Source organism: Hemicordylus capensis, chromosome 2 (assembly GCF_027244095.1).
Source record: "Hemicordylus capensis ecotype Gifberg chromosome 2, rHemCap1.1.pri, whole genome shotgun sequence".
NCBI classification, from domain to species: Eukaryota; Metazoa; Chordata; class Lepidosauria; order Squamata; family Cordylidae; genus Hemicordylus; species Hemicordylus capensis.
The window spans coordinates 42,617,237-42,643,172 of NC_069658.1; the positions used below are offsets into that span (position 1 = coordinate 42,617,237).

General features: G+C 42.5%; 1 protein-coding gene and 1 long non-coding RNA gene across 8 annotated transcripts in view; one reads left to right on the top strand and one right to left on the bottom strand.

The window, feature by feature from the left end:
* Positions 1–25,936, bottom strand: part of ADAMTS6 (ADAM metallopeptidase with thrombospondin type 1 motif 6) — a 307,359-nt gene that overhangs the window by 257,269 nt on the left and 24,154 nt on the right. For 4 of the 7 annotated variants that reach the window (XM_053298688.1, XM_053298689.1, XM_053298691.1 and 1 more), the window contains exons 2-4: positions 19,760–20,102; positions 18,399–18,757; positions 979–1,147 (exon numbers count right to left, since the gene is read on the bottom strand). In XM_053298688.1, the coding sequence (XP_053154663.1) occupies positions 979–1,147; positions 18,399–18,757; positions 19,760–19,856 (625 nt within the window). In that variant the 5' untranslated portion in view covers positions 19,857–20,102. Of the gene's footprint in view, positions 1–978; positions 1,148–10,689; positions 10,798–11,405; positions 11,536–18,398; positions 18,758–19,759; positions 20,103–25,936 lie in introns of those variants that run through there. The other 3 variants (XM_053298694.1, XM_053298690.1, XM_053298693.1) reach the window with 3 other exon arrangements.
* Positions 10,885–19,877, top strand: LOC128345954 (uncharacterized). Its single transcript, XR_008316714.1, has 4 exons — positions 10,885–11,673; positions 14,149–14,263; positions 14,744–14,840; positions 16,803–19,877. It is a non-coding gene; the product is annotated as an uncharacterized LOC128345954 (long non-coding RNA).

The following is a 25,936-nucleotide window of genomic DNA, read 5'->3' on the forward strand; positions in this document are numbered from 1 at the left end:
GGGAATCCAGTTTGATCACATGACTCTGTCCAAAGTTAAGCACAGGCTTAAATTCTCTATTGCGTATGAATGAACTTATATCAAATTTGTGTTCATTGTTGCATGCTTCATTAAATTTGGACATTAAAAAAATCGTATCCTGGGTGTAAACAACAGCAAGTATATGAATGTATCTACTGAAATGATATATTTGCAACACTGACTTTGATTTAATTGTAAGAAGGCCTTGATTCCACTGTGAGCACATTAGTACTTCAATGTGCTCCAACACTACAATCTTTCATACCAATGGTCAGGAACAGATTTCACTGAAATTACTGGAACTTTCACAGAAGTTTTGTGAAAACAGAAAACTATGTTTTTATTTTAAAAAAATACAACTCAGTGAAGGGGTTAAGAAATATCACCTTACGGATTTAAGAGCTGAATCCCATGCTCTACTGTGTGCAGGCACTGCAGCATAAAATCAGGACACTACAGCATAAGGTGTCACGGGACATAAGGTCAGGACTCCTGCTGCTACTTGCATCATCTCATTACCTTATCTACTTGCGCTGGTGCTGGGAATCATCTCAACCCCTACCTTGTGGCAGGAGCAGTCTGTGCAGTAGCACTACTGCAGCATAGCTTTAAAAAACCAAACCTAGAGTGGCACCTCTTAGCATCAGCCAGTAATGTGCATTAAAAATGCTGAAGGAATTCTAGGAGGTAAAAGGGGCAAGGTTTGACAGTTCTGCCATTTGCCTTCCTTAAGATGCCACCTGAGCTGCTTTGACACACACAGTACGGGCATGACGAAAGACATTTCATTCAAAATTAAGAACTTTCCATAGAGTTCCATCGTGCAATCCAAAATAACTGATTACACTAAACGTATTGTATTTGAATCCTGAGATGCAATTTCCCTGGAATGAAAACATACATAAAATTTTATCACTTAAAGGAATGAACCCATTCCTGCAGTTCTGGCTTATTTACCTGAGACACCACAATGGGTATGATCATAGAAGAGATGGTGGTACATGGCAGACTTTTTGTAAATAACGTGAGGATGACCACTTTCATATGTAAAATGATTGGAATTGTCAGTTGTGTTTCTTAGAGGCTCAATAAAATACTCTTCATCTTCTGTAGCAATAACACCATGCTTAAGACAAAGAAAAAATATATATAGATAAAAGTTACCCAGAATCTAAACATATAAAGACCATTGTCTTTTCATACAAAGCTTTTACTTATAGTCAAACTAGACAACATTACTGTAAATGTGTCATTTGACTCTGCATTTTTTCATATATATTTTTAATTCTCTTGCTAACTAAGCAAAGAAGCACCTTTCAAAGTGGTGATTCTCATATTTAGCAGGGGAAGAGCAACTGGCCCTCTCCAACCCCAGCACAGCATCCAGTGGCTGTGTCTACCATATGTTTCTTTTTAGATTGTGAGCTTTTGGGAACAGAGAATCATCGTATTTATTTTTCTATGTGAGATGCTTTGCAAACCTTTGTTGAAAAGCAGTATATAAGAAGTAGTAGTAATAGTAGTAAAGAGAACATGCAAAAACAGAATCAGAATAATAGAGAGAGTAGTTGTGTTTTAACTTTTTGCCCCTGCCACAGTCTCTCTCCAGAATGAACACTCCCATGCATGTTGTTTTTCTCTGGATAAAAATTTCTGTTGGTGCCAACTGAAGTCCCCCCGCCCATGGACTTACCATTAATAAGACAAGGGAGATGCATGTCTCCTGGCCCACAGCCTCTGAGGTCCCCCCAAGGCCATTCCTTGCCCTTTATCCAGTCCCGTAGCTAGGAGTGTGAGCTGCAGTTCCCCCAAGCAGGTACTCTGTGGCTCCCGATTTCCTTTTTGTCAGTCAGAGCAGAGGAGAGTGCTGCAGAGAGGCTTCTTGAGCTCCTCCCCCATTTGGTAAATGAGTGCAGTTAGGACGGAGCTGGGACTGGGAGCTAGCAAGCTGTTCAAGTGGAAAGGAAAGTCAAACCACTCTTATCTCTGAGTGATTTGGTTTTTTTTATTATGACCCATGTGAAGTGATCTTCTTCCAACTTGCAATGAGTCATTTTCCTCTCTGTGGAAAGGAAAGAGGGGGTGGTGGCAGGGGGTTTATTGATTGGTTCTTTGATGGTGCCGTGGTTGCTGAAAATATATTCAATTGTTTTTCAACTCAACAAGTTCTCAAAAAATGTCCTTTGCTCCCAGAATGGCTCTCAATACTTGAGGGCTGGGGAAGAGTGGAGCTAGCCTAGCATCCTTCCTGAATTGTTTGCTAATTTTAAACTGGTTTGCCTGGATATCCCTTCACCTGCCTTTTCCAAATGAAAAACAACAAAAAAATCCCACCATGCTACAGCCCTGACAAAAACTATTAAGCTTGGAACAGAAGCTTCATTTGGAACCCACAGAAGAGGAGAAGAGCTGGTCTTGTGGTAGCAAGCATGAATTGTCCTCTTGTCCTCAAAGCTGATACTGTTGTATTATTTGGTTCTGCTGTTGTTTACCCCTTGTAACTGTAGTCTCCTGTCCTCTGTGAAACTGCTACACTATATTACACATGTCCTTAATGTTCTTCTGCAGCAGCGACATGGGGCCAGGAGAAGGAGAGGAAGGCAGTGAGGGGCCCATTTTAAAATCTCATCTCTAGGCCCACTCCAACCTTGGTACACCCCTGCCCCCCACAAGGGATATAAGACATGTGAGAGTTTAGGATCTGAATTGGGGCCCTGGTGGAGGCAAAGAGTTAATTCTCCACTATCCCCACAAACCCATTCCAATCTGGTTTGTGCATTCTATTAATGCTAGTTAATGCTATTTGACTCTGCATTTTTTCTTTTTCTTTTTAGAGTCAAATGACACATTTGAAATAGCATCTAGTTTGACCCCATCGCTAAGGATTAACAAGTTGTTATTCCTATGCACAAATTCATTCACACACACACACACACACACACAAACACACACCGCCACAATTGAAACAGTTCTCATTAATGTCAGTAAGATCAAGACTCTTTCCAGAATACAATATCAAAATGGAAAAAAATAAAAGCATTGTCTCATAATAGAGAGATTTCAGTTGTCAATTATATGCACAAATGAATGGTTTCCTATATCTGTGTATAGCATTAACATTCACAATGGGGGCCCAAACACTCTCCCAACGTGGCCCAGCTCATGTACCACTACCCTTTAGGAAATGAACAAGCATTACTCACAATCCCATTTTCACATATTCGATTCACATCCAAAGCCACTCAGTATACATTCTACTATATATGATTCTCGTGGTTGTGCCTTGGAATGTGTGTCCCAGCGCCCAGCTGATTGGCTAGGCAGCGGACAAGCCTGATTGGCTGAGGTGCACCCAGGAGGGTTGGTCGCTGTGGCTGTGGCGGGCCTGGCCGTGGAGGCCAGAGGCAGCGGTGGGCCCAGCCCAGCCGTGGAGGCAAGGCGGGGAGGAAGTGGGGGGGGCAGAAGTGCTAGTGGGGAAGAGAGGTAGCTGGGTCTGGAAGTGGAGACTGGGGCAGAAGGTGGGGGGAAGAGGTAACCGCCAGCCCCAAAGAGCTCACAGATGCTCTGTGCGGGTCGGCTAGTTCTACTATACTGCTATAGCAAGAAACAACTAAGTGTGAACTGCTAATACTTACAAAAATTAAAACATCACATTAAGAAGTTGTGTGACATACCTTCCAACCAAACTGTATAGACATTTGAACACACTGACAAACATTCAGATTAGTTAGGTTAGTCATTACTAAGATCATTGAAATCAATGAACAAAGTTAGTTTTGACTGACTGAAGTCCCATAAATTTCAAGTTAGATTGCTTATTGCTCACTGATGTTGCAGTGGCATACTGATAAATTACTAATGTTTTGTAAATACATAAATACACTAAAAATAATTTTTCAAGCTAAAAGATGTATTCAAATCTGTTATTACAAATCTGTGTTTTTAGCCAATCATGAAATCTAGCACTATATCACCTTTACATAAGCCAACATCAATAAAATTTATTCATGCTATTTATACTGCTCATCAAAATGTTTTAAATACAAGCTGCCACCTCTGAGCAGATTAGCAGATCATCAAAGTATAAGAACACCTTCTCAGTTTCCACAGTAAATTGATCATTAATCTAAATGTACAATAATACTAAGACACTTGCTATTTTGAAATAAAAAGAGCTGCTTGCCTCTAATTGTTGTTTTTCCAACAAGCATTCTGTGCAATCACACACATTCGTATATATGCAGGCAGCACCTGCTAGAAAATTCTGGAATATTAAGAGCACTGTCCTCCTCCACTTGCCCATACCCAATAGATTCCCTAACGTGGTGAGGAGGCAGAGCAAATGCTATCTCACTCAGTTCCATCAACTAAGTAGCAAAAGGAACAACAAAAAAGCCCACATGAGAGTAATCAGGACAGGCTTTTATTGCAAGGATAGAGGTGGAATGTGGGACTACACAAGGATGACCTCACCACTAAAAAATAGCAGTGCGGGAGGCAAGCCAGAGTACTACTAGTTGATGAACATATCTGTCTATGGCAAGGTACACCAAGGTAACAACCCTGTTCAAAGCCCATCAAAAGTGACAGGTGGGCATAAGTTCAAACAATATGTCTATTGTCAAGAAAGTAAGAACTAAACATTGGGCTCTATTCAGTGACCCATGGCTGCAAATGAGGGAGTACATTAACTAGAGTGCTGAGGATGAATGGTATCAGGTCATGTGAAAACAATGGGAAACCACCAACATGAACACAGAAGATAAAAACAGCTACGTTTTTCATTTTAGCAGAAGACATTGAGAGGTTGTACTGTTTGAGAGAAACAAATCAGTCCAGGATGAGAGTTAGGCTACAATCCTATGTACATTTACTTGGGAGTAAGCCTCACTGACTACAGATTTACTTTTGAGTAAACATGCACAAGATGGTGTTGAGATGAGAACACCCCAAGGAAACCACAATTGAAGACGGTACATCCTTAATCTGGTGCTTGGGATGACAAACATCAGTATCATCAGGCCCAGAAGCTTCTGAAAAATAACAACTAGTTGCTATTATTTTCCATATTATAACACCATCATATTCCAAAATATGACGGTGAACCAAGTGTACAACAGGAACAAAGAGGATGTCAGCACCAAAAAAATAAAAATTAAAAAATCCAGTGATCAGTTGTGGGATTGAGAAGAGACTTCTTTAGATTGATGAGTAGTCCTGGGGCTCTAGAAAGGTCTTTGGAATACTGGAATCATACAGGGCATAGGTCAGCTACAAACGAGCCATCCAAACAAGGAAAAGCTTGGAAACCTTCTAGATCAGGATTTCTTAACCTTGGGCCCCCAGATATTTTTGGACTACAACTCCCATCATCCTCAGCCACAAAGGCCATATCTGGGGATGATGGGAGTTGTAGTCCAACAACATCTGGGGGCCCAAGGTTAAGAAACCCTGTTCTAGATGAAGATACACAATCATCACAACCATGCACTTTGAAAAGGCTCTTGTGACTGTGCAAAGGCAATGACTATAATGGTAGCAAACATTATCACAATGGAACTGAAGAAACAATAGTGCATTTCTCATATGGTGACATGGAATTAGGCGTCTTCAAGATCAAGAAAGATAAACCACATATTGTATTCCAGAAGGGTGATAATGTCTCCTAATGAACAATATTGTATTTGTTCAGCTGGCAGAAGTCCAGGATACAAGTAGCACCTCACTTGGATATTATGATTCAACCAGGGGGGTAACTATAATAGGGCAAGGGGAGACAGTTGTCTGGGGGCCCCCAGAGGCAAGTCACATGACTGATTCCCCCAGTCATGCACCCGCCCTGGCTTCCTTCAGTTGTATTCATCCTCCGAAATTGATATGAGTGTTAAGACCTGGAGCTACCAGAACAGCATGTCTTTCTCTAGTACCATTAAATGACTTGCATCGTCCACAATTAATTTACAAAACCTTTTAAAAAATAATTTAGGATGATGTTCTATTTGTGGTGTGTGTATATATATATATATACACACACACACACTCTGTGTGTGTGTGTGTGTGTGTATACACACACACGTGCATTTTAAAATCATGTCTCTGGGCCCACTCCAACCTTGCTACGCCCCTGGACTCAATAGTTCAACAGCTGTTAAAACATCTATTCCATTCCTGTTGTTGTCTCAATTGTCCCCTTCCAAAGTTTTTTTCTTTGTACTTCAGATGCAAGGAAGGGTGATCAAGAGGGTCAGAATGGTGCAACAAAGAAGTGTGAAACCTGGGAAGAGGGCAAAATTCTGTAGCTTAACTGTGCTGAAATATGGAAAAGCTGATGGTAAAAAAACCTACTGGTTTTGGACCATAGTTAAGGCTATCTCAATCTGGCTCAAGCTCCACAAAGCTGGGAAATTAGAACCTAAGGCTGATGCCTTAACAGACGTGTCACGTGATCAGTAATGATGTTGTCTAATGTTACAAATTGTTCTCACTTCCAACTTGCCCTCCATGCACTCACACTTTTCCTTGGTCTCTGAGGTCTAAATCAAGATGGGAAGGATAGAGTGCCTGGCACCAGCAAATATGCCCCATGTTCTCCTGCTCCTGTACTGCCTTATGAAGCATCTAAGCCATCATCCTTATACTGACTCAACAGAAAAGAGGTTTTATGGTACACTCCAGTAAAGGCTGGATGACAGCACCATCCCGAGCCTGTCCAAGCTCAGGGAGAAAGAGGATCATTTGATAACCTATCCTCTTCAGTTGGGGACTATAGATCTAGAATATTTTTTTCCGTCTAATAATGTATTACTAATTCTACTTCAGTATTCAGGTATATAAAGGCAAAGTATTCTGCAGTTTTAAGTAAGACACCTCAGCAGCTCATAGAATCAGATAATAAAGATACCAGCTGACATCCTGACTCTCAAAGTGCTATTTTACTACAGTACAGTAGTATTAGAAACACTACAACGGTAATGTTTCTAATATGTTGCTCAGCAACATATTTCCACTCTTACAGAGTACTTCCGGAGCACTCAGAAGAACTAGCCCTCTGGCACAACAGTGTAAGTGCAGAAGGTATTTGAGTAAAGACTTCTTTATTGTGCTATAGCAGAACGAACTACAGGAACACTCAGTTTGGCCTGTTCCCAACTCCAGTCAAGTGCTAGCGCCACCTACTGGCTGGAACACATAAAATTTCCACACAGGGAGTTGCATGAGGGCTCCTGGCACATCCACACAGAACTTTCCAATGCATGCGCTTCAGTAGTCAGGATGTTGGCCACTATGATGACTGGTTCTGCTTAATTAAAAAACACCCTTTGGCTTCTTTGGGACCAAAGGCAGACCACTAATATTTGTCAGGCTCTTAGATTCTGTCCAGACAAGTTTAACTCCAGTCCTAAATTCATTTGCACAGAAGTAAATTCCATTTATCTCATACTTGCTTCCAAACATTGCAGCTTTAGGCCTCAAGTGTCCCCCACCCCTTCACAGATCTGAATGCTACAGGTATTTTAGAATTATCTCCCATGCTGCTAAATTCAGTTGACTATGATATGTTACTGCAAATATACATCCATTTCTATGATTACAGAATAATCAGTCATCATCTCCATTAAGCCACTCCACTATTCTACTAGGCAAACTGATGAATTTGCCAAGAGCTACATTAGCATTTATTATTACAAGCTGATGAGAGGTGCTCTTACAACTGTAAGAGGGCACTTGCCATCATCATATAAATGATCTTGAATAATAGATACAGTGACATTTTCCATGTTTTGTATTATCTATTACAACATCAGCACTACTAAAAAGACTGACAAAGCCATTATTTCCCTACCCAATACCTACATTCAGCATAAGCATGCTGCATGGAGAGGGCAATTCTATTTGCATTTCAGCTGCTCAAATATCAGATTATGAATTTTTAGAACACCATTTAAACACAGGTTTCTCTAGAGCAAAACTGAAAACACCCATTTTTCAACCTTATGCTAAAGCTAGGCCTTTAGTTTAAGATTGGCTGGTGTGGGAAACACCTATATTGGGCAGCAGGGATATAGGAAGATGCTGAAAGGCATCATCTCATACTGTGCAGGAGGAGGCAATGGTAAACCCCTCCTGTATTCTACCAAAGACAACCACAGGGCTCTGTGGGCGCCAGGAGTCGACACCAACTCAAGGGCACAATTTTACTTTTACCTTTAGTGTTTTTAGAACCACCAACACTAAGACATTAGTGAGGACTAACACCTGTAAGGACTGTTGGGGCAGCCCCTCTCTTACCTTCCCAGGAGTATTGATATACCTGTGTGCCCTGAGAAGAAGGCGCCCAGGTCTGGAAGCTCTTGTTCTCATAGGCGTAACTATAGGTGGCAGGGGGGGCACGTGCCCCGGGCGCCACTTGGCAGGGGGAGCCAAAAAGTGCCCCTGCCGATTTGCCGGAATTATTTATTTATTTATTTATTTATTTATTTATTTATTGCAGAGCAGTCCCCCTCCCCCGGTCCCAGCGCGCGCCCCCCCCCCCATGGCATTGCTCATCCAGCACTGGGCACCATGGCGTCTTCGTAGTCCAAGTATCTGACTCTCACTCCCCGGCGCGCCCCGCCGCCCCGCCACCAGTCGCGCATGCGTCGAGAGGAGGACACACACCAGAGCAAACTTCCTGAACAACTCCCTCTTCTGAACAACTTCCTGAACGCCCAAACCAGTTCCCCTTTTTGCTCATTCAAGTCCTTCCTCCCCTATAATCTAACCACGTTTTAACTGAAAAGGTTCAGGGAGGGGGAGATGGGGGGGATGTGGAACCTTGGGTTCCACATCCCCCCATCTCTCCCTTCCTGGACTTTTTCACTATGTAATGCAAGCTAATTTAATTATATGTCATCATCAAAATGGATGAGCTGTTTCAGCCCATCAGGAAAGTCTAAACCTCCACCGATTTAATTAACCAGACTGAAAATCAGATGAACAGAGAATGTTTTAATGAAAGGTGGTATATAAATTTAACAATAAGTAAAACTATCATTAGGAGCAATTAGCGATTACTTAAACATTGGTGCTGCCAAGCAATTTGTAAATAAAACTAGAAGCCCTTTGAAAATAAGCTGGAATTAATTGTAGGTTGGGCAGGGGGTGAAAGTATATACTTCTAAACATTTATTGTTAAATTTATATACCACCTTTCATTAAAAACAACCCCAAAGTGGTTTGGTTTTAGTCATGGATTTTAATTTTAATTGCTCTTTTTGTCAATGTGATGAAGATTAGTTAAATCTGAGTGGTCTTAGGCAACCAATGTTGCATCTGAAATGCCATTTCATTTTTTATTGTCATAAATACTCTCCAACCAATTTAAATAGCAAAGGTGTATATTATTGCTTTATTCAATTGCAGGGAATCTCAAAAAAGCAGGATTTGCAACTAAGGCAGTGCATATCTTCTCTAAAATGGCCCTTTTATAGTTTTTCTAACTTTGAAATCGTAACATAAAACAAAGCATAAATGCATAAATGCTTCCCCCTCCATTTGAAACCTTTTCTGGTGTAAATAGCGCACGGTTTTGGAAAAGGGGAGTCTTTCTTTAACAGCGGGAGAATAAGGAGTCTTTAGCACTATCACCCTAGTCCCTCGAATTACTTTGGAGTCCTTGGTTTTCGTTTTGTTAAAATGCAGTCACTCACAAGGGAAAGTCAGGAACAGAACCAGGGCGTGAGGGAGGGGCATAATAATCATCACTGCATCATAATTCTGATGTTTGAGATACAAGCCAACTTCACAGGGTTGTTGTGAGGAAAAACCTAAGTATGTAGTGCATTTTGAAATTTTTGGTAATTTTTGTAATTTTTAAAATTTTTAAAATAAAAGTTTTCTGAAACATGTGTGTCAGTCAGATGTATGTTGGGGGGGCGGCGGGGGGACACGGCGGCGGGGGGAATTTCAGTGCTTGCCCCGGGCGCCGTTTTCCCTAGTTACGCCTCTGCTTGTTCTTAGCTCTTTAAAATACCATCAATGGTCTGAAGAGATAACACTTAATGTAATGTGTTTTTAATATTGTAAACTGCTTTGGGTGCCTTTGTCAAGGCAGAAGAGCAGTATACAATTGCAACTAAACAAAGAAATAAATTTATCTTCTCTTGTTGCGATTTCCTTTTTTAACTCAGGACATACAAGTGTACTGTTAGTTTCTGGGCAATGGGCCTTCCATCAAGTAATCTAGTCAGGATGTCAGTCACTGGCTTTTAGCTAAATCACTGCTTGAGGGAGCAATTTTTAGAGTAAAAACAGTACAGGAGGAAGACTGTTTAAACTTTAGACTCCCTCACTATTTGTCACACCTCCAGCATCAGGATCGTGCTCAGCTTATTTTTAAAGATAAAAGGACCACTTTCATTTCAGTTTTGCATTTTAAAGTGCATTTTCTACAGATGAGTTTAATGTCCCCTGCAGTTTGGCATTCAAGTTGGTCTGAGGGAAAATATTTCTACATTCCACAACTGAAGGCTGTTGGTGAATCATGATGGTGTGTGTGTGTGTGTGTGTGTGTGTGTGTGTGTGTGTGTGTGTGTGTGTGTTTCCCCCCTCAGAGGTCATTAAAAAATTCTCTTTACATGGACAGTTTTCTGCTTTTCTTATGTAAAGTACAATAACATTGATTGTTACATTTATTTTTTCCTCTTTGGGGTTGGCCATAAGCTTATGCAGTAGCAGGAGTGGAAGGTGAGAGCACAAATGAATACCAAGGATCGATACTTATGCTGGACCCTCACAGAATGACAGTTAGTAACAGCTTTCGCCTGCCCACCCCTCCCCCACCCTTGTTCAGCTCCCTCATTCTGCTGTATACAGGATGAAGAAATCCACATGACTAGGGCTACCAATTCCAGACCCAAAGAAGGCTCTTGCGCCTTCATGGAAAGTATGGTTGTTCTCATTCTCTTTCTTTTCCTCTTCCTGCCTTCCATGGCTACAGAGGGAGCACCTGTCTTTATAGCCTAGTCTGAGAAATTCTGCAGCATTCCTTCGACTCAAGCCGAGTGGTTCTTGCCTCACACAAAACTGCACAGGGGCAGTACAGCCCTTGCTATGATGGCTTTGGGTGCCAAAGGACGCATTCCCTAAGCATGCTTCCCCACTTGAGTTCTAAAGGCATTGTGAGGGCTAGTCTTTGCCTTAGGAAATAAACACAGCCTTTATCCGGTCTGAATAATTCAACAAGTACCAACAACCAAAAGCAGTCCAGTGCTCATGTCTGAAATGGAGAATCAGTGCAAGATCTACTGTTACAAAGCATAATGGGACTGTCTGTGGCCAGCACCACAATAAAATCCATGAATTTTGACATCTGAAATTTCAAGTAAAGAATAAATCCTTCTTACTTCACAAACTTGACAGAGACATGAGTAGGACTACTATTTAGCCAAAACCAGTGAAGGAAGGGGGATATAAGAGCAACCAGCATCACTGAATTAAATTGATACTAGCTGGACCAGGCGCAGAGCATCTGCACCTCTAGTTCTTCTGTGCCCCCAGTTGTCACCGCTTTCTCTTCCCCCTGCCCCAGCTGCCACCACCGCTTTCTCTCCCTCTCCTGGCAGCTCACTTGCGAACTGTCACAAGAGCTTCCATGCATGGGATTAGCCACGGGTATGTCTTAGCAAATTATATATGGATAACAATAGACCACAGAAAAACCATTCAGTCCAGAACAAGCTGCAAACACTAATTCTGATAATGCGTTCCAGTCAACCGAAGTCAGAAAGAGATTAGCCTATTCATATGTTCAATGCATATTCCAATCTGTGTACAGTATATGAATGTACAGTTATTCACATATGCAGTACACATTTATGGGTTGCTTTAGACAATAACTCCCCAGCCCATCAATTAAATGGGGGGCACACCAAATATGCACCCATCACAACATCCCATCACCATCCTGGCACATGCCATTACCACATGAGTGGGCTGTTTATTCAAACGGCAGTTCTATACATGCTCCAAATACTAGTTTAAACTAGCATATGAACTGCATGTACAACATGTCTGAATACAGCTAATGAAGTGCAGTGTTCTAAACAGAGTCACACCAAAGTCTCTTATGCAAAATGGCTGCCACACGGAGGCTGCTTGAACTTGTGTCTGTGTGGTGCATTCTATGCACAGTGAGCCATTTTTGAGCAGCAGCTTGCCACATGATTCTCCACACCACCAAAAATTGCCCACAAGAATGTTTTATGGCAGTGTAGAGTCAAGATGTACAGCAGGGGCTGATATACATAGGGAACTACTGTACCTGAATGGCTCATTGTGTGAAGCTGCTGCTGCGTATGCCATTTCAAACATGCTGCACATGATGGCCACTTAAGAGAGAAACAGTCTTAAGACACTGTAAGTGAACCTCAGAACAAGAGTGGTTTATTTGTGTTAGAGACCAAAACATGTTGGTATGCAAGACCAAACAAAGCTGTAAGGCTCCGACTATCCTGACAGTATAATATTTTAGTGGAAGATAGTCAGTACTTTCCTCAGTCACAGCAAAACACAACATCCTTAAAAATCTATATTCCACTTTGGATTATGACACATCCAGTAAGGAAATAATATTAATCAATCATCCTGAAGACTATACTCTTAAGTTTTCCATAAGCCCTTTCCCCACCTGTGATACAAATTATGCTAACAATTTAAAAAGATTAATTTGTGAGATGCTTAATTACCTGTGCATTATATATTCATTAACTTCTCAAAAGTGTATCCCATCCTTCCGTCATGGAGCTCAAAACAACATTTATGGTATTATCCCATTTTATCCCCACAACAACCCTGTGATGTAAGTTAGGCTAAGTGAGAGTGAATTACCCTGATTCACTGAGATTTATGGCTAAGTGAGGCTTTGAATCCAAGTATTCCCTGCCCCCATCCAAAATGCTATCAACTACACCACACTGGCTTTATCTCCAGTTATGAAGCAGTTGCCAAGGAACCATGGCTGACATATTACTCAAAGCAGTCCCATTGAATTTTTTTTTTAAGTTAGACATTGCCTAACTAGTCATTTTAATTTCAAATGGGACAACTTTGAGTAGTTTTCCTCATCATATCAGCCCATGAATCTAAGTTTTGCAAGCCCAAGCAAACTTTAAAGTTGTTTTGAGCAGCAGTCTCTCCCCACTTACCTGATATGGGGCACACTGCTTTTGAAACTGAGAGAAATCTCAAAAGCAGTTTTTGATATGGAATGCGAGTCCATTCTTCAAAAGAAAAAGGTTGTGAATTCCACTGGGCTAGTGCAAGCCTCATGTGTGAGTTCTTTGGATCTGGCCATCATTAGAATTGGCCTGTAGAACCAAGAAAATAATCTTGCTTCTTCCCTCCTCCCTCCAGACCGATGGTATGAAAGCCCTATGTGGGATAGGGATCCCCAGATGCTGTTGACTACAACTCCCATAATCTCCAAGCAAAAGCCATTGCAGCTGAGGATTCTGGGAGTTGTAGTCAACAACATATGGGAATCCCTGTTAGAGGGAACACTGGATAGGAGGAGGATTTCCTTCATCTTGATGCAGGCTGCGGTGAGGAGTGCTGGTTGTGAGTGGAAATTCCAAGGGAAGCAATCTGAAGAACAACCAATTCTGTACCTGTAAATGAGTTTCTTCTAGTGGTCATCTGTCCATCACGCATGGGCTCTGTGCCTGTGCAGGGACAGCCATGGAATCTCTCAAGCTCTCTGATTTTAGGCATTAGCTCCGCCCCTTCCAGCCTTGTTCTAGTTCCCCTCACAGTCAGTTTGGGAGTCCGCCAATCTACAAAGTAGAAAAGAAAAAACAGAGACTGTGGTGGGGAAGGATGGGCAGGTGTGTGAATGGACAGATGACCACTAGAAGAACCTCAGTTACAGATAAGCAACCTGTTGTTCTCTGTTGTGATCTCTGTCCGATTACTTGGGTGCATCACAAGCTTACCTAAACAGGGAGAGGGCAGGCAAACACTGGGAAATAGAGCAGAGCACCGTCCTTCCAAAAATCGCAACCTGTCTGGAATGCACATCAAGTGCATAATGAGACACTAACGTGTAAGGCAATGTCCATGGGAGGCTCTCTATTCTGGATCTCACTTCAGGAGTCAGCCCAGATGATCGCAGCCAAGCATGCCTATGAAGGGCCACTGATGAGACCATGGATCTCGTTGCGCAGTCCACTCGATGTCTGGACAAATGGAGCTGTTGCTTCGCCAGGTAGGAGCCTTCATTGCAAATCACCTGGGCCAAGTCACGTTGTTCAACTGGTAACATATCTAGATATGGGTCTACCATCTCCCACAAAAACAAATTGTACCTGCCCATACAAGCCTAATAATTGGTTATCTTAAGCTGCAGAGTTGTAGTTGAGTAGACCCATCGGCCAATCGAGTCTAGTTTTCTCTCCTCTCTATTGGCTGAGCAGAGAATGTCTTGTGCTTGGCCCTGGATTGAGCCACCTCCACCACAATGGAATTCGGTATGGGGTGACACTGCAGAGCAATCGTCATATTAGACCCTATACAGCCTTTCAATCCTTTTGGAAGTAGCTTAATTAGAAGTAGGTTTGGCCTTGCTTTCCTTCGTTACATCCAAGAGAGGCTTAAACACGGGAAGAGCAACTGTTGTGTGAGCTTCCGCATTGATCACCCTGAATATTGGATCAGCCTCTAGTTTAATAATTCGTTTCACCTGCAGGCCCAAGGAAGTTGCCATGCACAAGACTTGTTCAGAGTGTGAGCTGAGATCATTTGGAGATTCAGGTGAAGGATCCAGGAAGTCTCCAATTGGAGAGGTATGTACACTGGAGAAGGAGCTCCCTGAATCTGATTCAGAGTCAGAATCCGGAGGCATAACTATCGGATTAGCCAGCGCTACAGGTTGAGTCGGAGCTGTAGGATGAGACGGTAGGAAATGTTGGGTTGGCTCCGTTGGTAGAGATGGAAGCTTTGGTCGTACTGGCCGCACCGGTTGAGACGGCAGCTGCGACAGGGGACCCCTGGGTGTCGGAATAGTCTGGTTGTCCTCAGAATCCACATTTCTGGGCAGCTGGGGCTGATGCGGTCTAGGAGACTGAGACCTAGACCTGGTGCAGGCCCAGTCACAGAAGCGACACCTAGAGCTGTGATCCCTGCTGGGGTGGAAAGCCAGAGGAGAGCTATAGAGACAATGGTGGCAGTAGTGATGGTACCTAGGATAGGTACCATAGTCGCAGTCTTGAGCATCGTACCACCGATCTTCATATGGGTCCCAGTAACCTTCTCTATAAGATCAATACTGAAGGTAATACGGTTAAGACTCATAAGGCTCAGGGTCGTATGGATCTGGCTAATAGGGACCAGAGTCATAGAGCTCTGGATTGTATAGATTGAGCTCATAGTCAGGAGAATTTCCAGGGGTTCTCCATGGCGAACGTGGAGCATCATCAGGATTGGGTGCTGGGTTTGTAGGTTCAGAAATCACAGGTGGAGGTTTAGCTGGAACCGTCCCTGGACATGTTGGAGCCATTGGAGCATCCCCATGCACTCGCTTCTTCTTCTTCTTGGGTATCTTAGGCAAATGTCCTCCTGCTGGCACCACCAGGGGGGGCAATTGGGGAATGTGCAGACATCTCAGTGGGTTCAGGCTTCTCCCTCTTCTTCTTTTTTGGGTGGGTCTGCACCTTGCAGTCCTGTTGCTTTAGGAATTTTAAGCTTCACCGGGGACACCTTGCGGGTAGTCCTCACTGCCAAAGCCAAAGAAGTAGTTCTTGGTGCCGAGGGCGGCTCCATCGGTACTGAATTTGTCGGTCCCAAGGGCGTTGGTACTGAAGTAAGTACCAAAGATGACACTGGAGCAGGTACCAAAGATGGTATTGCAGCAGGCACAGCGGATGGTACTGAAGAGCCAGAAGTCTCCATGCCAAGTCCTGGATCCCCAAAAGTGGAAGGATCTGAATTCATAGGGCAGGTGTCATGAGAGGTACCCGGTACTGACACCATAGTCTTCATAGTCTTCCCCATAGTCTTCAGACACCATAGTCTTCATAGTCTTTTCCCTTCAGATTTAAGGGGGGGAAGCTAGAGCTCTTTCCCACAAAAGGGAGCGTAAACCAGTTTGCTCGGTTCTTACGGGCTTGTTTGGTAAATTTGAGGCAATGCACACATGAGTCTACTTTGTGTGACTCTCTTAGGCAAACTAAGCGGTGAGAATGTCCGTTCAAGAAGGAAATTTTCCCTTACAGAGTGAGTAGCACTTGAAAATAACTTTACCGGCTGTGGGAGTGGGGCAGCATAACTCCCACAGGAATATCCCCTCTGAAAAATACAGTAGAAAAAAATTCAGGTTTCTTCACTTTAAAAAAAAATTATGATAATATGAAAAAATGAGACCCCAGGTTCAACAAGAGAGGGGCAATGGACACTCAAACACTCCACCCCTCCAAGGTAAAAAATTACAGCAACGGAAGGAGGTTGGAAAGAAAAACTCTCCTAACTGCTGCGAGGGGGAAGGACTACCTGATGAAGAGCCCTTCCCAGAGGAAAAATTGATAAGAACAAGCAGGGGCCGAGAGAAGTTCCCGACCCACTGTGGAGGGATCTGCAGAAGCAAGCTTCCCTCAGCCCAAAAGGACAGGAAGCCGGGTGGAGGAGATGGGTGGGTGGCGGGGGCGCGGTCAGAAATCAAAACACAGTAACCGAGAAAGGCAGGGGGGAAATGCAACTAAAGAATAATAGGACAGAGCAATTGGAGTAATAAACCTTGTTGTACAATACAGAAAACAAGAGAAATGCCGACAAGCTGTTAATCCCTTGGCAGACAACAAAGAACTGACTGTGAGGGCAACCAGAATGAGACTGGAAGGGGCGGAGCTACCGCCAAAATTAGAGAGCTTCAGAGACTCCATAGCTGTCCCTGCGCAGGCACAGAGCCCATGTGTGACAGACAGAGACGTGACAGACAGAGACCACAACGAAGAACCCTTTCCCTCCAACTAACTCACTGGGTGAATCAGCCAGGGGAGGGGGTTATTCAGATTGTTTCCCTTGGAATTTCCACTCACAACCAGCATTCCTCATCACAGACTCCCACAGGATGAAGGGACTGTGATTTTCCTCCTATCCCATGTAGGGCGTTTCATATTATCAGTTTGTCTCCATGTTGAGTTGGTCATTGTTCTCTTGCTGGGTGCCAGCCCAATATGGAGAAAGGCACATTCCAAACACTGAGGAATTCAGATCTATAGTCCTATTTCAGAAAAGGTAATGAAAACTGGGTTCCTATGGATACCCATTCATGGCAGGCATCTCTATGTGGAATAGTAAGGCAATCTCCACATATTGTGGATGATACACTGTTAAGATTTACTACAGTAATGAGTAGTGTGTGTTGGTTTCCAAACATGGTGTTCTCTTTTATCATTTTGTTACTGACTACACTACAGTTATTTTTAGGCTTGAATTATAGTACAACTGTATGAGTCTTTTTCCATATAAGACTTACTGCTGAAATAACCCAGAGTTCCTCAACAACAAGCAGACAGCTTACAAAAAACACGGCTTGTGCTTGAATTGTACATTTGTTTTAAGGCAACCTTTTGCTATGATTTATCACAATTGATGCTGCAACAAGAGTTCTGCTTTCCTCCACACTTTTAGAGTTTGTAGGCCAAAAGGTTTTTCCCCAGTTGAGCCAAGAGATATGCTAATATTAAAGGGGATTTCACAGTACTTACACTGCCCCATCCACTAAAGAAGCCCCTGCTGTTTATTTAATTTCACATTATGAGTATTACACGCAAGCCACTATTTGCTTGTAATTTTCTTTACATTAGAAATTAAAACCTGAAGCAGACTTCTAAACCTGATGAAAATTCTTGTTTATGAATTAGACCTGTATTTAGTTCCTTTGCTTTTTAAGGTCTTTTGAGGCAATAGGGTTTTTTTAGCACAACAACTGTACAAACAGAAACAACATTCATGTCCATAATACTACAGACATTGTTGAGCATACAAAACATGTGGACCAATTTCAGATTATGTTAGGCACACTTAAATCTCACTGAAATCAATGGTACATGTCAATCCCAGCCTATTTAAGTCCCATCAATTTTGATGGAACATGCAGCCAAATCCCACTCATGCTTACTGTATTTGGAAGTATTTTCAATGAGTTCAAAGAACTTCCTCTAAAACAAGCAGGCCTTAAGTGTGATTATTTTCTTCTATATTAGAACACAATGGGGCAAGAATGCACTCAGAAAACAAATAATAAGAACTGTAATGGAGATACACCAGTTATACACAGACTCTTTTATTCTGAAAATTTGAAGAATAAAGAATATCAATATGGTAAAATAATAACTTACACTTACCAGACCATTGCAGTTGCTTAATGCTACTTTAGTTGTACTGTGCTGGTCATGTAAATATCCCGTGTAATGACAGTTGTCTAAAAAGTCATGCTTCCACTGAGGTCCATCTTTCCCCCAGTATTCTACTGTGAAGTGTTTGGAGACCAAATCTGTGTTGAGAGTCAGGTTTAAATGAAAGTGCTTGCCATAGGCAGAAAGTTTAAAAAATAATTTAGATACAGCCAGTTCTTGATCAGTACTCCTCTTCTTTCTCCTGGAGGGCTTAGTATTTTTCACAGTAAAGCTGAGGAAGGCTCCATTATGGTCAACCCTTATTGGGATTGTTAGTTGGTAGTGTTCAAGGTAGGACAGGAATTCCTCTTTGAAACCACAAGGTAAATCAGTCCAAGCAATGGGCATAAAAAAAGAAGAAAATATAACAGGACACAAGAAGGAGTAGTATAACATTATCCACATTTTACTAAACCAAGCACCTTTAAAGTGAATGTTCAGATGAGCATATTAATAAGAAAAACAAATTTCCTGCTAAATAAAATATCAGCTTTAAAAGTTTCTAAAAATATTTCAATTCAGAACAATATTTTATAATGAAATTCTACTCATCCATCTACTTTAAATTTGCTAAATATTTTGCCTATTCTAATATAGTTTTTACACATGCAAGTTAAGTTATGTTATTGGAAGGATAATCACTTATTTATCCAATAGAAATAATAACTATAATTTGCATGAAAATAATCATTTTGTAAAATGTCTACTGATACAATCCAGTACAATCTAGTAAGCTCCACTGATCTCAGGAGAACATAAGCAAACATAACTCTTGTGCTAGATTAGCATCCTCATCCACTTAGCTAAGGATATAAAAGCTTCAGGACACACACAAGTCCTCCTAGCCAAAAAAGGTCTTCCTATATAAACTTCAACAAAAGAAGAAGACCAATGCAGCATTGTATGCATGTGTAAATATGCTATCTTCATTCAAGTTAATGGGAGAACCTTCATACATAGGAGCTCAGCACATGACCTGCAGTGTACATGAAGTCTGAGATTCAGATTAAATATTATATTTTTAATTAACATGTAAAAAACAAGCATTTCAAGACATTTTAAAATATATAAATTATTTGTGAATTAAGCAATCATTTAAGTTTGAGGATTTATTTATTAACTAATTAAAATAATAGCTTTTCAATTTGCTAATAAAACAATTCTATCATTTTAATTCTACTACCTAAAGAGAATGAATTTTTAAAAATCTTACTTCATGAGTCATGTGCCAATAGTAATATCTATATTAAGGACACCTGATTAACCAACGGAAGTGTCAAAGATGTAAACTAAGGAAGTTGAATCCCTACCTTGAGAACTATAAGAAAGTCTGTTGTCACCATGAAATTCTGACAAAACCATGATTAAGCACAAAATCCAGGTCAACGTCTTCCACAAAATTTCCATAATTTGGAAGAAGTGGGGCTACCTATGTGCTACAGCTTTAACTCCACTCCAGAATTGCACCATAACCAGTATTTAAATTATATTTCTTCAAGATTAACTATTGGTGGTTCCACTTCTTGGCAGGTGTTCTGCAACAATCAGCTCTTTTTTCTATGTCTGCAGACATTTTCAGTTCAAAGGCAAATTAAAAATGAATTCCTTCACATGTCAATGAGGAGTTAAATTGAATGTTGTCCATTTCTTTACCTAGAAAGCACAGATAACACTGGAAATCAGTTCAATACTAGACAAACATAAACTATAGTATTTTTAGGCAATTATAAGTGCATCTGCGCCAGTCCCTTCTGCTGCAGTTTCCAAAGCTTTCATTTTGTTTGGGTAATTCCTGCTGACAAGTATATTCAAGGCTGGTATACAGCAGCCATGAGAAGCCAACTCCCTGCCAAAGGGCCCCTTTCTACCCAGCCATGTCACTCAACATCCCTATGGGATACCATAGTCCACCCATCTACTTTCTGAAAGGAAACAAGACTTCTGTGCACGAGGATCTGGGCTGCTGGAAGCCTCATACTTTAGCAAGAGAAACTTTGTGCTGCCATGCCAAACCAGGCCCAACCCAGGCACAGTGGATTGGAAGAGAGAATCCACATGTGTCCTACACCAAGAACTAGACGCTTCCAATTCTGTACATTTGCTCGGACAGATGCAGAACCCATGCATCATGATCTACATTTGTGCTATAGAGAGGCAAGATTGTGCCCACAGAAAATATATTGGTATTTTGTATTGGCCATGATGGGATAGACTTTAAGCAAGATTTTCCAGTAGTCCAAGGCCTTCCTTGATTGCTCTAAATACACTTTAATTGTCTGAACAAAGGTGCTCTTGCCAAATAGACTGTACAGTGTGCACTCCTCTCCTTTTCGCCACTGGAGGTGTTCAGATCCAGTCCCGGCTACTTTATGAGATTAAAGATCACAATTGGAACCAACAATCCCAGCCAGCAGATTTGAAGGATGGGAGAGGGAAGTGTGAAGAAAACAAACCAACTCAGAAATAATGAGCAAGTCATACGCCTGCATACTCTGTTCCCTCTTTCACATGCCTTCACTCAATATTTTGTGGTTTATTAAATCAAAGCTTCCTACAATGTCAGAATTGGAAAACTGTTATTGGAACAATTGCCACAAAGCAGGATATCAAACTTCAGTTTGTAAGGATCACTCAAACCAATTGATTTGAACCTCATGGGAAACTGTGGTTTAACAAACCAGGAAGTGTAAAACAAAATTGCAAAAGAGAAGTGAGGAGGTGAAGAGATAAGGAGGAAGATCATGTGTGAGACTGGGAACATGTCTCATTCATGATCTAACAAACCATGGTTGGTTTGTTGGAATAAGATTATTAGATTTGAACTGGGCCACCATGTGTTGGAGGAACTGAAATAAGTAGGGATGGAGAAACTGTGGGGTAAAGAGAATATATACGAGTTATTCAAGGATTACAAGATATTACTGAAAGAATGTATTTTGTATTTTATTTTGGAAATTGTATGTGGATTTATATATTTTAACTAGAAACGCTTCTCAAAGTATTTTACTTCATATCTGTAATATAGTGTAATGGCGTGCATATATATCCTCTCTAATAAAATGCTTGGTGTCCGTCCGTGGACGGACACCAAGCGTGCGTTTGTGCCTGCCTGTTCTGGGCATGCGCTTCGCGCATGCCCAGAACAGAGCAAGGCAGCCGCGAACGCCAGCACTTGGCGGCCATGTTGGGGCCGGGAGAAGGAGAAGTGGCCGCCGCCCACGCCGGGAGGAGAGTGCGGGCGAGGCGGCGGCGGCGGAGCCACGGCTACGGCCAGAGATGGTGGTGGCCGCGGGGGGGCAACGGGAGGCGGGAGTGCGGGTGAGGCGGCGGCAGGGCGACTGGCCCCGATGGCAGCGGCCGCTGCCACGGAAGTGCGGCCGAGGCGGTGGCAAAGCCGCCGCCTTGGCAAGCGGGGGCGGGGGCCGCTGCGGGATGGACAGGGCCGCTGCCGCGGAAGTGCGGCCGAGGCGGCGGCGAAGCTGCAGCCTCGGCAAGCGGGAGCGGGGACCGCGGCGGGGCGGCAGGACGAACAGGAAAGGACTGGGCCCGCTGCTGGCCACACTGGGGGGGCCGGGGTCTCCCGGAACGAAGGAGAAGCGGGGACCAGGGAGGGCAGAGGTGGCTGCGGCAGAACCGGCCCTGCCGTGGGGAAAGCCGGGGCCTGCCGCAGGGAGTGAATAAAAGGTAGAAGAGTCTTCTGGGCAGGGGGGAGGGCAAGAGGGAGTGGGGGTGGGCCCGGAGCACTTACTAGTGCCCGTTATTTAACGGGCCTGAAAACACTAGTAATATATATATAATTTCAATTATGCGAGCAAATGTATTTCACCTAGTGCTAGCAGTAATCCATGGCAGAAAAGAAACTAGCAAGCAAAAAACCCAAACAAACAAGTGGCCTATAGAGGGGATTGGTGAATGGGTGGAGATGTGCATAATCAGATTTATTTTTTTTTTAAGTGAACAGAGGAAAACCTCTGCTAGTGGAAAAGGAACAGTTGGCACATATCTAAAATGTGAGTCATTGCCAAATCTTAATTCAACATAGATAACGGTTCTGTGAGGTATGCCCTTCCATGCTAAGAAATCTAGAGTGCTAGACTGGACACAACAAGGGTTAAGGTGTAGACTGTTAATAGTGGCTGACATCCAGACTAGCACTGTGCTGGTGAAACAGTGGCTGACATCCAGACTAACACTGTGCTGTCACAGAAGGGCGCAGGAGCAATTATCTTCTCTTCCCTCTGAAGCCATTGTACTGCCTCTTGAAAATATGTGTATCCTATAATATATGACAGAGAGAGTACTGTACAGGTGGCCCTTGTTATCCACGGACTCCATATCTGCAGTTTTGCATATCTGCAATTGGGTATTAAAGACCAAGTTTCATTATCCGCAGGTAGAAAAATAGGTGAAATTTGCATAACCATGGTTTTGAGTGGCTGGAAATTATCCCCAATGTCATTTCTAGCTACCATTTTCCAGCAGAAAGCCCATTTGTGGCTCTTTAAAAATATATATTTTTGTGAATATTCAACCATTTTCGGGGTTGGGAGGCATTGCTGGAGACCTGGGGAATAAGGTACTGTCCTGTTTAGCCTACTTTCCAGCAGGCTTATGAGATCACCCAACATTTCATGTGACCATGTGTGTGTGTGTGTGTGTGTGTGTGTGTGTCCCATCAACTTCGCAATGCCTGAACCAATATGAACCAAATTGGGTACAATTATAGGGACACATAGGGGAACATCAGCACCATAGTTTGTGATTATTTCATCCACCTCAATTCAAGATGACGGATGCATAAACTTCTGAGGCACAAGTGGGCTAACTTGTGAACAACCTAACCAATTTGAACCAAACTTGCTACAGCTGAAGGGGCACATGGGAAAACCTCAATGGCATAGTTTGTGATGATGTCATCTACCCCAATCCAGCAGATGCTTGAATGTTTGAGGTGCAACTGGGCTAACTTGTAGACTGTCTAACTGATTTGAACCAAATTAGGTACAGCTGAGACATAGGGACACCGCAATGGCATAGTTTGTGATGATGTCATCCACCACAATTCAAGATGGCAGACTTGTAAGGCACAAGTGGGCTAACTTGTGAATTGCCTAACTGATTTGAACCAAATTTGCTACAGCTCTAGGGATACATGGGGAAACCTCAATGCCACAGTTTGTGATATCATCCACCCCGATCCATGATGGCAGATGTGTGAACTTTTGAGGAGCAAGTGCACTAACTTGAGGACTGTCTTACCAATTTTGACCAAATTTGGTACAGTTGTAGTGAGTGACATACAGGGACACCTCAATGGTGTAGTTTGTAATGATGTCATCCACTCCAATACAAGACAGTGGACACATTAACATTTGGGGTACAAGAGACCTAACTTATGGACCTTGATTTGAACCAAATTTAGTCCAGTTGTAGAGAAAGTGAAAGGAAAGAAGGCAGATTAATTCTTACTAGAACAACTTGTTTTCTCTTATTTCTGCCCCTCTTGCTCCCTCCTTTTTTTGGGTTAGGATCCTAACCCCCCAATTCCCACTAACTCAAGGTTTCATTGTTATAGTTTCTGTATTTGCGCCTATAGGCAGAAATGGAACCCGGTGAATAACAAGGGCCACCTGTACTGCCATCTTCACAGCAACAAGCACACTAATCCCACTCTGCTTAGCAGCCTAGTGCTCCAAAAAGCAGTCCTGTATCATGTCCAGCTTTGGTACACTGCACTCTACACTTATTACTTGGCACAGAAATACTAGGAAATATTTTTCAAATTGCATGCTCCTTTCAGTCTATACAAAACTGTCACTATTTCAGTGGTGAACTGGGCATGATGTTTTGATAGTCAATGAGAAAACCCGGACAGACAAAATATCATCTCTTCTGGCAATGCAAGTATGTACTTTCTGATCTCACTGTATCTATTTCAGTCTTACAAGACCATATCTTGCATACTTTATTCAGGCAAAATTCCTGTTGGCAGCAAAAACTTGAGTTCAGCATTTCAAACCATTCATATTACTAGATAAAACACATTCAGCCACAAATGTTATGAAAAATATTGCACATGATGAAGCCTGGTATATTTACAATGACAAGTATACATTTAAAATTTTTAAGCAGACAGTCACATTATAAATTGCTGGCCCTGGCACATCAAAAAACCAGTAATTTTATTTTGTTTCTTTCAAAATGCTGGTCTCCAAATATTTTGTGCTAATATACCACAGCTGAGAATATGCATCTACTTTAAATCAAAACAAAACAATAAACATTTTAAAACAATGTAAGTAATAGAATATCAAATTGCACTTTTTTGATAGAAAGGCTATTGTTTCAAGTCAAACATGCAAAAGCCAATGTCAGAAACAAAGATGGGGGAATGATTATAGTTATAGTGGCATGCCCTTTCTTGTGCTCAGAGCACATTTAGAATTACTAGCAGTTTCCTCTGCCTCCTTATCACTGCTAGGAAGAGAGAATCATATAAGTACTGAAGCAGGCTCGGTCTGGCCCACAGGGCAACAGGGCATATTCCTGGTGCGCCCCACCCGCAGTGTACCCCTGCGCCCCGACTCTCACCCTTAATAACCCATTCTGATCAAATGCCGGCACCCTCCCCACATACATTCCACCGCCCTCTCAGTGCCCCCAGTCTGGCCCTGTACTGAAGGCTCAGAACTCCACATGTTACAAAGCTAGCAGGTATACCTCTCTTCCTCAAAATCCACCTTTTCCACGAAGCCTCTCCTACTTCTTTTGTGTCCCACGTCAAATTTTACACTGCAAAGACAGAGCAGAGAACTGTCCACTTGTGCTTTGTAAAATGCCTGCATAGTGATAGTGATGCATTAATAATAAGTGGCCCTCATACTGCCCATTGCCCTAGCAAACAGAAGCAAGAACAAACATGGGGACTCATAGGAAGCTGCCTTATACCAAGTAAGACCACTGGTCCATCTAGCTCAGTATTGTCTACATTGACTGGAGGCAGCTCTTCCAAGGCTTCAGGAAAGAATCTCTTCCAGCCTTCGCTGGAGATGCTGGGCAGTAAACCTGGGACATTCTGCATGCGCATGCAGATGCTGTACTGCTGTAGGGACGTGCAAGTCTGACGACAGCTTGGTGCAGCTCAAATCCAGACAAGATTCAAGCTTGGGCTCAAGCTTGGGCTCAGGCTTGACCAAGCCCGGCTGGTTCTGGTCCAGCATGTGAGCCAGCTGAGCTGGCTTGTTGGCCAGCTTGGAGGTATGCTTGAAAGGGGAATCCGGCTAGGAGTACAAGTACAAGGGATTTCCTAGCCTAAAAAGGCTTTTCTGGGCATTTTTCACACAGCAGGCATTACTGAAAGTTTACTGCAAGGCTTTACTGCTAGTTTGAAGTTGCCCTCAAAAACTGACGCAAAAGGTGGTGTTTTTTTTACTCTGGATATAAATCAGGCGACACTCTAACACGCAATAAAAACCCGTGTCGGGATT